Genomic DNA, 13,216 nt, shown 5'->3' with positions numbered 1-13,216 from the left:
TCTCCAGCTTATGTACCAGCCTCTTATGCGGTACTGTGTCAAAGGCTTTCCGACAATCCAAGAAAATGCCGTCCGCCCAGCCCTCTCTTTCTTGCTTAATCTGTGTCACCTGATCGTAGAATTCTATCAAGCCTGTAAGGTAAGATTTACCCTCCCTGAATCCATGTTGGCGATTTGTCACGAAGTCCCTTCTCTCCAGATGTGTTACCAGGTTTTTTCTCACGATCTTCTCCATCACCTTGCATGGTATACAAGTCAAGGACACTGGCCTGTAGTTCAGTGCCTCTTGTCTGTCGCCCTTTTTGTATATTGGGACCACATTCGCCGTCTTCCATATTTCTGGTAGGTCTCCCATCTCTAGTGACTTACTATACACTATGGAGAGTGGCAAGCAAAGTGCCTCTGCACAGTCTTTCAGTACCCATGGTGAGATCCCATCTGGACCAACAGCCTTTCTAACATCCAGATCCAGCAGGTGTCTCTTGACCTCCTCTCTCATAATTTCGAACTCCTCCAAGGCGGCCTGTTTACCTCCCTTTCTCCTAGCACAGTGACCTCACCATGTTCTATTGTGAAGACCTCCTGGAACCTCTTGTTGAGTTCCTCACACACCTCTCTGTCATTCTCTGTATACCTGTCCTCGCCTGTTCTAAGTTTCAATACCTGTTCTTTCACTGTTGTTTTCCTTCTGATGTGACTGTGGAGTAGCTTTGGTTCGGTCTTGGCTTTGTTTGCTATATCATTTTTAAAATTTTTCTCTGCTTCTCTTCTCACCCTGACGTACTCATTCCTGGTTCTCTGGTATCTCTCTCTGCTTTCTGGTGTTCTGTTATTCCGGAAGTTCCTCCACGCCTTTTTGTTCAGTTTCTTCGCTTCCATACATGCCCTATTATACCATGGATTCTTCTGTTGCTTCTCGGATTTTTCCCTTTGGGCCGGGATGAACCTGTTTACTGCCTCCTGACACTTTTGGGTAACATAGTCCATCATACCCTGTACAGACTTGTCTCTGGGGTCTGTGTCCCAAGGTATTTCACTTAGGAAACTTCTCATCTGTTCATAATTCCCCTTTCGGTATGCCAGCCTTTTTATTCCTAGTTCTTTTTTGGGGGGAGATAAGTCCTAGCTCTACCAGGTACTCAAAGTTCAATACACTGTGGTCACTCATTCCCAAGGGCGCTTCCATCTTAACTTCCCTTATATCCCATTCATTTAGGGTAAATATCAAATCAAGCATTGCTGGTTCATCTTCTCCTCTCATTCTTGTTGGTTCTTTGGTGTGCTGGCTTAGAAAGTTTCTTGTTGCCACGTCCAGCAGCTTAGCTCTCCATGTTTCTGGTCCTCCATGCGGGTCTCTGTTCCTCCAATCTATCTTCCCATGGTTGAAGTCTCCCATAATTAGTAGTCCAGATCCATTCCTGCTAGCAACAGAAGCTGCTCTTTCTATTATGTTAATGGTGGCCATGTTGTTTCTATCATATTCCTGTCTAGGTCTTCTGTCATTTGGTGGTGGATTATATATGACTGCGACTATAATTTTTTTCCCTCCATTTGTTACAGTACCTGCTATGTAGTCACTGAAACCTTCACAGCCCTGAATATCCATCTCCTCAAAATCCCAGCCTTTTCTTACCAGCAGAGCTACACCACCCCCACCTCTTCCTTCCCTCTCTTTCCTCATAACATAATAGTCCTGTGGGAACACTGCATTTGTTATCGTTTTCGTGATCTTTGTTTCTGTGAGGGCTATTATGTCTGGGTTTTCCTCTAGTACCAGTTCTCCAAGCTCATTTGCTTTATTTGTAATTCCATCTATGTTAGTGTACATCGCTTTGAGGCTCACTTTTTTCTGTCCCTTCTCAAATCGCCTCCTTGGTGAGTGTTCTGCTGGTGGGGGAGGCTGTTCCATGGGTGTGAGGACCTGTGAGGTGGATAACAGGGTCTCAGAGGATACAAGGATGAGGGGCGGGGGATCCAGTGAAGGGGGAGGGACAGGGAGGGTATGGGGTGAAAGGGGAGGGAGGACGGGAAGGAAAGGGGGGGAGGGAGGACTCGGGAGGAGGGGAAGGGTAGAAGGGTGGGGATTGGGTGTGGGGGGAGGGAGATTTGGCTGAACATTTGAGTGGGGGCAGGGAGGGTTTGGGGTAGGGGGGTTTTCTATGCAGAGGAGGGAGGCGCTGTGTGTGTGTGTGTGTGTGTGTGTGTGTGTACTCACCTAGTTGTACTCACCTAGTTGTGTCTGCAGGATCGAGCATTGACTCTTGGATCCCGCCTTTCGAGCATCGGTTGTTTACAGCAATGACTCCTGTCCTATTTCCCTATCATACCTGGTTTTAAAATTATGAATAGTATTTGCTTCCACAACCTGTTCCTGAAGTGCATTCCATTTCCCCACTACTCTCACGCTAAAAGAAAACTTCCTAACATCTCTGTGACTCATCTGAGTTTGAAGCTTCCATCCATGTCCTCTCGTTCTGTTACTATTCCGTGTGAACATTTTTTCTATGTCCACTCTGTCAATTCCTCTGAGTATCTTATACGTTCCTATCATGTCCCCCCTCTCCCTTCTTCTTTCTAGTGTCGTAAGGCACAGTTCCCTCAGGCGCTCTTCATACCCCATCCCTCGTAGCTCTGGGACGAGTCTCGTTGCAAACCTCTGAACCTTTTCCAGTTTCATTATATGCTTCTTCAGATGGGGACTCCATGATGAGGCGGCATACTCTAAGACTGGCCTTACGTAGGCAGTGTAAAGCGCCCTAAATGCCTCCTTACTTAGGTTTCTGAATGATGTTCTAACTTTTTCCAGTGTAGAGTACGCTGCTGTCGTTATCCTATTAATATGTGCCTCAGGAGATAGATTAGGTGTTACGTCCACCCTCAGGTCTCTTTCACGCGTCGTTACAGGTAGGCTGTTCCCCTTCATTGTGTACTGTCCCTTTGGTCTCCTATCTCCTAGTCCCATTTCCATAACTTTACATTTGCTCGTGTTGAATTCTAGTAGCCATTTCTCTGACCATCTCTGCAATCTGTTCAGGTCCTCTTGGAGGATCCTGCAATCCTCATCTGTCACAACTCTTCTCATCAACTTTGCATCATCCGCAAACATCGACATGTAGGACTCTACGCCTGTAAACATGTCGTTAACATATACAAGAAATAGAATTGGTCCCAGCACCGATCCTTGTGGTACTCCACTTGTTACTGTTCGCCAGTCCGACTTCTCGCCCCTTACCGTAACTCTTTGGCTCCTTCCTGTTAGATAGTTCCTTATCCATTCTAGGACCTTTCCCCCCACCCCCGCCTGCCTCTCGAGCTTGAACAGCAGTCTCATGTGCGGTACTGTATCAAAGGCTTTTTGGCAGTCCAGAAATATGCAGTCTGCCCAACCATCTCTGTCCTGTCTTATCCTCGTTATTTTATCATAGAATTCCAGAAGGTTTGTTAGGCACGATTTCTCTGTCCAGAACCCATGTTGATGTTTGTTCACAAACCTAATGTTCTCCAGGTGTGCAACCAGTCGCAGCCTAATTATTCTTTCCAGTATTTTACAGGGGATGCTTGTCAGTGATACAGGTCTGTAGTTAAGTGCCTCCTCCCTATCTCCTTTCTTGAAGATCGGAACGACATTTGCCTTCTTCCAGCAACTGGGCAATTCTCCTGACATAAGTGACTCATTAAAGATCATTGCCAGAGGCACGCTGAGGGCCTGTGCTGCTTCTTTTAGTATCCACGGTGATACTTTGTCTGGTCCAACTGCTTTAGTTGCATCTAGAGTTGTCAACTGTTTCATTACCTCCTCTGCTGTCACCTCTATATCTGATAGTCTTTCATCTAGGGTAACCCCTTCCAACAATGGGAGCTGCTCAGGCTCGGTAGTGAACACTCCATGGAAACTGGCATTCAGTGCCTCGCAGATTTCCTTGTCACTTTCAGTATATGCCCCCTCTGTCTTCCTTAGTCTTGTCACTTGGTCGTTCACCGACATTTTTCTTCTTATATGACTGTGTAGTAACTTAGGTTGTTTTTTCGCTTTGATTGCAATATCGTTCTCATAGTCCCTTTCCGATGTTCGTCTTATGTTAATGTAATCGTTCCTAGCTCTGTTGTATCTGCTTCTGTTGTCCTCTGTTCTTTGTCTTCTGTACTTCCTCCACTCCCGTCTGCTGGCCATTTTTGCTTCCTGACACTGTCTATTAAACCATGGGTTATTATATTCCTTCTTATTTTTTCCCTTTACCGTTGGTATAAATCTCTCTTCGGCCTCCTGGCATTTCTGTATGACTAGGTCCATCATATCTTGGACTGTTTTTCCTCTAATTTCTTCCTCCCACTGCACTTCACCCAGATAGTCCCTTATCCTCATATAGTCCCCTTTCCTGTAGTCAGCTCTCCTTTCCCAGATCTCTTGTCCCATGGTCATAAGTTTGAATTCCATCATGTAGTCAAAGACTAGGACACAATGGTCACTGGCCCCTAGAGGTATTTCATGCTCTAAATTCTCGATATCTTCTACGTTCTGGGTGAAAATCAGGTCTAATAGGCTCGGTGCATCTCCTCCTCTTTCCCTTGTGTCTTCCTTCACATGTTGTGTCAGGAAATTCCTGTCTATAACATCTACTAATTTTGCTCCCCACGTTTCGTCCCCTCTATGGGGATTCCTTGATTCCCAATTGTGTGTGTGTGTGTGTGTGTGTGTGTGTGTGTGTGTGTGTGTGTGTGTGTGTGTGTGTGTGTGTGTGTGTGTGTGTGTGTGTGTGTGTGTGTGGAGAAAAAAAAATTAGTTTGTGATTAGTAACAAATGATTTACAGTTGGGAGGCAGGCCGGAAGCACCAGAGCTCAACCTATGCACGCAATCCGAGAAGCAATAAGAGAATCCAAGGGTTTAATAGGGCATGTTTGAAAGCAAAGTAACTGTACAAAAGGGCGTGGAGGAACTTCTGGAATAACAGATCACCAGACAAGAAAGAGAAGAGAAGCAGAGAAAAGTTATGAAAATGATATAGCAAACAAAGCCAAGACCAAACTAAACCTACTCCACAGTAACATCAGGAGGAAAACAACAGTGAAAGAACAGGTAGTGAAACTTAGAACAGGCGAGGACAGGTATACAGAGAATGACAAAGAGGTGTGTGATGAACTCAACAAGAGGTTCCAAGAGGTCTTCACATCAGAACAAGGTGAGGTCACTGTGCTAGGAGAAAGGGAAGTAAACCAGGCGACCTTAGAAGAGTTTGAAATTACGAGAGAGGAGGTCAAGAGACACCTGCTGGATCTGGATGTTAGAAAGGCCGTTTGTCCAGACGAGATCTCGCCATGGGTACTGAAAGAGTGTGCAGAGGCACTTTGCTTGCCACTCTCCATGGTGTAAAGTAGGTCACTGGAGACGGGAGACCTACCAGAAATATGGAAGACGGCGAATGTGGTCCCAATATACAAAAAGGGCGACAGGCAAGAGGCACTGAACTACAGACCAGTGTCCTTGACTTGTGTACCATGCAAGGTGATGGAGAAGATCGTGAGAAAAAACCTGGTAGCACATATGGATAGAAGGGACTTCATGACAAATCGCCAACATGGGTTCAGTGAGGGTAAATCTTGTCTGACAGACTTAATAGAATTCTACTACCAGGTGACAAAGATTAAGCTAGAAAGAGAGGGCTGGGCGGACTGCATTTTCTTAGATTGCCAGAAAGCCTTTGACACAGTTCCGCATAAGAGGCTGGTACATTAGCTGGAGAGACAGGCAGGAGTATCTGGTAAGGAACTCCAGTGGATGAGGGAGTACCTAAGCAATAGGAAGCGGAGAATTTCGGTCAGGGGGTGAGTCCTCAGATTGGCGTAAAATCGCCAGTGGAGTCCCACAGGGCTCTGTACTCGGTTCTATCCTGTTTCTGATATATGCAAATGATCTCCCGGAGGGTATAGACTCATTTCTCTCAATGTTTGCTGACGATGCCAAAATTATGAGAAGGATTAAGACAGAAGAGGACTGTTTGAGGCTTCAAGAAGACCTAGACAAACTGAAGGAATGGTCGAACAAATGGTTGTAAGAGTTTAACCCAACCAAATGTAATGTAATGAAGATAAGTGTAGGGAGCAGGAGACCAGATACAAGGTATCATCTTGGAGAGGAAATTCTTCAGGAGTCAGAGAAAGAAAAAGACTTGGGAGTTGATTTCACGCCAGACCTGTCTCCTGCAGGCCATATCAAGAGCTTAACATCAGTGGCATATGCCAGGCTGGCCAACATACGAACGGCATTCAGAAACTTGTGTAAAGAATTATTCAGAACTTTGTATACCATATATGTCAGGCCAATCCTGGAGTATGGAGCCCCAGCATGGAGTCCATATCTAGTCAAGGATAAGACAACTGGAAAAGGCTCAATGGTTTGCCACCAGACTAGTACCCGAGCTGAGAGGTATGAGCTACGAAGAGAGACTACGGGAATTAAACCTCACTTCGCTGGAAGACAGAAGAGTTGGGGGGGACATGATCACCACATTCAAGATTCTGAAGGGAATTGATTGCGTAGATGAAGACAGGCTATTTAACACAAGGGGCACACGCACAAGGGGACACAGGTGGAAACTAAGCGCCCAAATGAGCCACAGAGATATTAGAAAGAAAACTTTTTTAGTGTCAGAGTGGTTGACAAATGGAATGCATTAGGAAGTGATGTGGTGGAGGCTGACTCCATACACAGTTTCAAGTGTAGATATCATAGAGCCCAATTGGCTCAGGAATCTGTACACCTGTTGATTGACAGTTGAAAGGCGGGACCAAAGAGCCAGAGCTCAACCCCCCAAACACAACTAGGTGAGTACAACTAGGTGAGTACACACACACACACACACACACACACACACACACACACACACACACACACACACACACACACACACACACACCAGAGGGGTGAGACCTCAGATTGGCGTGAAGTCACCAGTTGAGTCCCACAGGGCTCTGCACTCGGACCTATCCTGTTTCTGATATACGTAAATGATCTCCCAGAGTGTATAGACTCATTCCTCTCAATGTTTGCTGACGACGCCAAAATTATGAGAAGGATTAAGACAGAGGAGGACAGCTTGAGGCGTCAAGAAGACCTGGACAAGCTGCAGGAATGGTCGAACAAATGGTTGTTAGTGTTTAACCCAAGCAAATGTAATGTAATGAAGATAGGGGTAGGAAGCAGGAGACCAGATACAAGGTATCATTTGGGAGATGAAATACTTCAATAGTCAGAGAGAGAGAAAGACCTGGGGGTTGATATCATGCCAGACCTGTCTCCTGAAGCTCATATCAAGAGGATAACATCAACAGCATATGGCAGGTTGGCTAACTTAAGAACGGCCTTTAGAAACTTGTGTAAGGAATCTTTCAGAACATTATATACCACATATGTCAGACCAATCCTAGAGTATGCGGCTCCAGCATGGAGTCCATATCTAGTCAAGCATAAGATTAAACTGGAAAAGGTTCAAAGGTTTGCCACCAGACTAGTACCCAAGCTGAGAGGTATGAGCTACGAGGAGAGACTACGGGAATTAAACCTCACTTCGTTGGAAGACAGAAGAGTTAGGGGGGACATGATCACCACATTCAAGATTCTCAAGGGAATCGACAGGGTAGATAAAGACAGGCTTTTAACACAAGAGGCACACGCACTAGGGAACACAGGTGAAAACTGAGTGCCCAAATGAGCCACAGAGATATTAGAAAGAACTTTTTTAGTGTCAGAGTGGTTGACAAATGGAATGCATCAGGAAGTGATGTGGTGGAGGCTGACTCCATACACAGTTTCAAGTGTAGATATGATAGAGCACAGTAGGCTCAGGAACCTGTACACCTGCACACACACACACACACACACCAGAGGGGTGAGACCTCAGATTGGCGTGAAGTCACCAGTTGAGTCCCACAGGGCTCTGTACTCGGACCTATCCTGTTTCTGATATTCGTAAATGATCTCCCAGAGTGTATAGACTCATTCCTCTCAATGTTTGCTGACGACGCCAAAATTATGAGAAGGATTAAGACAGAGGAGGACAGCTTGAGGCGTCAAGAAGACCTGGACAAGCTGCAGGAATGGTCGAACAAATGGTTGTTAGTGTTTAACCCAAGCAAATGTAATGTAATGAAGATAGGGGTAGGAAGCAGGAGACCAGATACAAGGTATCATTTGGGAGATGAAATACTTCAATAGTCAGAGAGAGAGAAAGACCTGGGGGTTGATATCATGCCAGACCTGTCTCCTGAAGCTCATATCAAGAGGATAACATCAGCAGCATATGGCAGGTTGGCTAACTTAAGAACGGCCTTTAGAAACTTGTGTAAGGAATCTTTCAGAACATTATATACCACATATGTCAGACCAATCCTAGAGTATGCGGCTCCAGCATGGAGTCCATATCTAGTCAAGCATAAGATTAAACTGGAAAAGGTTCAAAGGTTTGCCACCAGACTAGTACCCGAGCTGAGAGGTATGAGCTACGAGGAGAGACTACGGGAATTAAACCTCACTTCGTTGGAAGACAGAAGAGTTAGGGGGGACATGATCACCACATTCAAGATTCTCAAGGGAATCGACAGGGTAGATAAAGACAGGCTTTTAACACAAGAGGCACACACACTAGGGAACACAAGTGAAAACTGAGTTCCCAAATGAGCCACAGAGATATTAGAAAGAACTTTTTTAGTGTCAGAGTGGTTGACAAATGGAATGCATTAGGAAGTGATGTGGTGGAGGCTGACTCCATACACAGTTTCAAGTGTAGATATGATAGAGCACAGTAGGCTCAGGAACCTGTACACCTGCACACATACACACACACACACACACACACACACGTGTTGTGTTGTGACCGTCGTTCTAGCGGACGTGGGTATGGGACCTCTTTGGTCACTAGTGCAGTGGGAGGGGTGACCAGGCTACTTCGAAGTGGAAAAGTATATACGAGTGAATGAAAAACCTTTTTTTTACTAAAACTATAAGGTAGTGAAGAAATATAGTAGAATTAGCTTAATTGAAAATAGTTGTTGAACGAATATTGGCAGTGTTAAGAGTGGAGCTGACCTCACACTGACTGTGACCTCACAGCCTCAACTTGTGACCGACAGTGACCTCACCCCTGGCGGCAACCCTTCCTTCACCACGTGGTAAGACGCTTGGAGACTAACTCACCTATTTTGTGTTTAGCAGGTCGGTAAGGTAATTGGAACCCCCTGTGAGTAAGGTTAGATTATATCAATATCTAGGTCAGGAAGGGTGTCTAGGTCCAGAAGTATTATGATTGAAGAAGAGGATATGTTTGTGGAGAAAATGATTGGGAAATTTGTAGAGAAGAGGGATGTTTGGATAGATGATCTAATCCAGGGGATTAAAAGTGAAATCTTTAATAAGATACAGGATGAGGTTCAGAGACAAAAACGAGAATTTATGGACTATATTCAAGAAGAAATCAGTAAGAGCAGAGTAGCATGGGAAAGTGAGATAACTAGGCTTACAACTGAATTTGGCAGGAATAAGGGTAGCATGGCAAGGGAAGGGGGAGTGAAGGGGAATGGAGTAGTGAGTGTGGGAGGGGTGGGGGTAAGCAAGAGCGGGGCCACCAGCACGACCCTTCACTGAGGAGGAGGTCAATCATAATCCATGGATTACTTGAAGCCAAGGCATCATCAAGGAAGGAAAGGATGGAGATTGAAGATTTTGAGTAACAGGGTATCTTGAGCGATATCAGAGCCGAAGTGGCAGGGAATGAGGTGGGAATCCACTTCCGCATGGGGGCGTACAACTGTAACATGAAACTACCTGTCCTGGTACAGTTCACTACCAAGGAGGCTGTGGACTACATACTGCAACACAGGCACTTAATCAGAAATAGCAAAAACTAGTACAACATATATATTGACAAATACATGACCAAAGATGAGCACATAGCTCACAAGGCGAGCCGTCCTCAACACACCTCGTCAAATTTGAGCGTAGTTACCCACCCCAGAGCTAACCAACCCTGTGCCTCACCCCGTGCTAACGAGCCGACGCCTGCTTCCCAGGTCACACCCTCCCCAAATCAGCCCTCCCTCCCACTGCTTATCTCCCAAACACCTCCCCAGACCCCTCTGACCCCATTGTATTCGAATCCATCTGCTTCATCCTACATTCCAAGGACCCCCTCATCTCCTCAACTCCCAAAACCCGCCCAGCCCTCATCCCCTCAACCCCCAAAACCTGCCCAGCCCTCATCCCCTCAACCCCCAAAACCTGCCCAGCCCTCATCCCCTCAACCCCCAAAACCTGCCCAGCCCTCATCCCGTCAACCCCCAAAACCCGCCCAACCCTCACCCCTCCTCATCCCCTCTTCTACCATGTGACCGCCTTACCCTTGCGAGGGGGACACATGGACACCCCCCCCCGTGGGGGACAGGGGACACCCCCCCCCCCGTGGGGGACGGGGGACAACCCACAATTCCTTCATTTCCCTTTTCCCCCCTTCTGCTCCAATGCCCACATCTACCCCTGAGTTCCCCCCTGACTAATACAACCTCCCTCCCACTGTCATTATCCATGTTCCATCCGCCCCTCTTCCCCCACCCCCTCTATCCTTCTCCCCCCCCAACCTCTCAACCTCTATTTAACTCTCAACCTTTTGCTCCCTCTCAACCCCTCTATGCCTCTCAGACCCTCCCTAATCTTCAAACCCAGCATGCCTTTATTACTCCAGACCTACCTACCTAGGCCCTACCCCAGACTTTCCTACCTACCTTCATCAATGCTAAGCGCCCCTCCAGAGCCGATTCACTCCCCAGACACCTCCCAGATCCCCCCCAGCCCCCATTCACCCCCCAGATCTCCCCAGATCCCAGAGAAAGGGCGACCTCTGGTACCAGAGTTTCCATGAAGAATCTCAAGGTTTGGTGCACCAATGTTGATGGGGTATGTAATGAAGCAGAAGAGATAAAAGAAAGAGTGAGTGTGGCAGATCCTGACATAGTTGCAATAGTGGAAACTAAAATAAATGACATGATCTCGGATGCAATCTTTCCAGAGGGCTACCAGGTGATAAGAAAAGAAAGGACGCAGACAGGGAGGGGGAGTGGCACTCCTAATAAGGCGGAAATGGAAGTTTGAAGACCTGGGAAATCGGGTTACTAATGAGAGCACAAGCTTCATACATGGAATTCTGACAACAGATGGGAGGAAGATTGTGCTATGGTCGCCCATCCATAGTGACAATAGGTACGGTGCTCGTCCATTCATAGTGACTATAGGTACTATGCTTGTCCATCCATAGTGACTATGGATACTATGTACGTCCATTCATAATGACTATAGGTACTATGTACATCCATATAGAGGGACAGTAGGTACGGTGCTCGTCCATCCATAGTGACTATTGGTACAATGCTTGTCCTTCCATAGTGACTATAGGTACTGTGTACGTCCATCTGTAGTGACTATAGGTACTATCGTCTGTGAATGACAGGCTGTGCTTGATGCTGAAGGCGACAAGACTGACTACTTAATACACTTTCGTGCCCACTGAGTTCTGAAAAAAACTTACCCTATGTGCTATCGGCGTTTCGCGCGCCTAAGCGGTAAGACCGAAAAGTGTATACTCTTTTGACTGTCCTGACACTAATTGTAGGCGTACGTATTTAAATTTGGTATCACTGTGTTCGCAATAGAATTGTCTATAAGAACATACCTATATGTATATTCAATTCACTGTCCTGACATTATTTTTCGATGTATGTATTTCATTTTTGTTCCAATATGTTCACAAAAGAATGTTCTATAAGAACATAAGTATTAAAGGTCACATAAGGATGCGTTCGACCGGCAACATATATAAAAACTACGTCGATTATACTCGTGGTGTCAATAATACAATTGTTTTACCACGATGATTCACTGCCACGCCGTTCTCTTTAATAAGCTGTTCGGCTATTAGAGAAAACGTAAATTTCATGGCAAACATTTGTAAACTATCCCCAAGTTGATCGGATAATAACTGGATTTTATACAAATATTTTTTCTCGCGACTCCATGAGTAGTCACTGTCGCGTAACCGTAAGAAAAAGAATTGACGACCAGGATCGCGACTAATGCATGAAAGTGTTTAATTCCCAAGATTCTTCAACAAAATGGAGATATAATGGCACCAGGAACTAGAGAATATTATTTAAACAATTATCTTATTGTACACTTTTCTGTGCCTAAAATCTTGAGTGAAGTCAAACAGACTTGAATCGAGTGACGAAACTGATAGACATAGAAACATCGACACGTTTACTCTATATATGACTCCTTACCTTCAGTCATGTTGGCTATCACCATCAGCATACTTCTCACACCTGTAAACAATTGCTACTATTAAGATCATATCCTTACGTGTGTTTCTATGATGTATTCAGCCCTAGAGCTTGTATACTGGTGCCTTATGGTGATGTTTTTATATAAGCAGCAGATATTTGGTTTACTTACTCATTAATTAAGTGATAAGGAACTGTGTACATAACTTTGCTCTTATTCTCACCTTCCTGGACGCCTCGCTGCTCCTCCTGCAGCTGGTGTATAGCAATCTGGTTAAATATGACGTTAGCTGTCAAGTCCAACTCCTCCGTGTGGCCCATGGTGGCCTCCGGGAGGATGACGTTAGTTGTCAAGTCCAACTCCTCCGTGTAGCCCATGGTGGCCTCCGGGAGGATGACGTTAGGTGTCAAGTCCAACTCCTCTGTGTGGTGCATGGTGACCTCCGGGAAGGCGGCCGACCAGCCCACCAGGACACAGAGGAGAGGCAGCAGATAGACAGACATGACTCTCTCCGCTACAATCACACTACACACTAACCAACGCCCAGCATGACTGCTGGCTGGCTGGCTGGCCACCATGCACTAAGTACACCCGCGCTCAACGCCCACATTGATAAATATATTGAACCACTAGAAGCTATCTTTAAACATGCTCAGTTCTTCTTACACATGCTTTTTCAAAGAGTAAAAATCAAGAGAAAGACCAAGAGGACATAAGTTGAAGTTGAAAAGACAAATTAGTAGAAGAAAGATAAGGTCTTACTCATACCCTGTATGTGTTGGCAACATGTGGAATGGACTAAAAGAAGAAGAAATTACAGAGGCCGCCTCTATTCAAACAGGATCAAGACAAGATCCGACAAATAATGTGAACGTGAGAATAGTTAAACAGTAATG

At 45.7% G+C, this 13,216-nt stretch overlaps 1 protein-coding gene across 1 annotated transcript in view; it reads right to left on the bottom strand.

Annotated features, from left to right (window-relative positions):
• The window catches only part of LOC123772752 (golgin subfamily A member 6-like protein 4), a 185,133-nt gene extending 172,293 nt beyond the window's left edge, over window positions 1–12,840 (bottom strand). Inside the window, exons 1-2 of the mRNA XM_045766121.2 lie at window positions 12,544–12,840; window positions 12,320–12,361 (exon numbers count right to left, since the gene is read on the bottom strand). Of these exons, the coding sequence (XP_045622077.2) occupies window positions 12,320–12,361; window positions 12,544–12,823 (322 nt within the window). The 5' untranslated portion in view covers window positions 12,824–12,840. The remainder of the gene's footprint in view (window positions 1–12,319; window positions 12,362–12,543) is intronic.
• Window positions 12,841–13,216: the final 376 nt, after the last annotated feature.

This window comes from Procambarus clarkii, chromosome 50 (genome assembly GCF_040958095.1).
Source record: "Procambarus clarkii isolate CNS0578487 chromosome 50, FALCON_Pclarkii_2.0, whole genome shotgun sequence".
In the NCBI taxonomy this organism is placed as follows: Eukaryota; Metazoa; Arthropoda; class Malacostraca; order Decapoda; family Cambaridae; genus Procambarus; species Procambarus clarkii.
The sequence above is the reverse complement of the archived record's forward strand: the minus strand, read 5'-3'. Positions and strand labels throughout refer to the sequence as shown.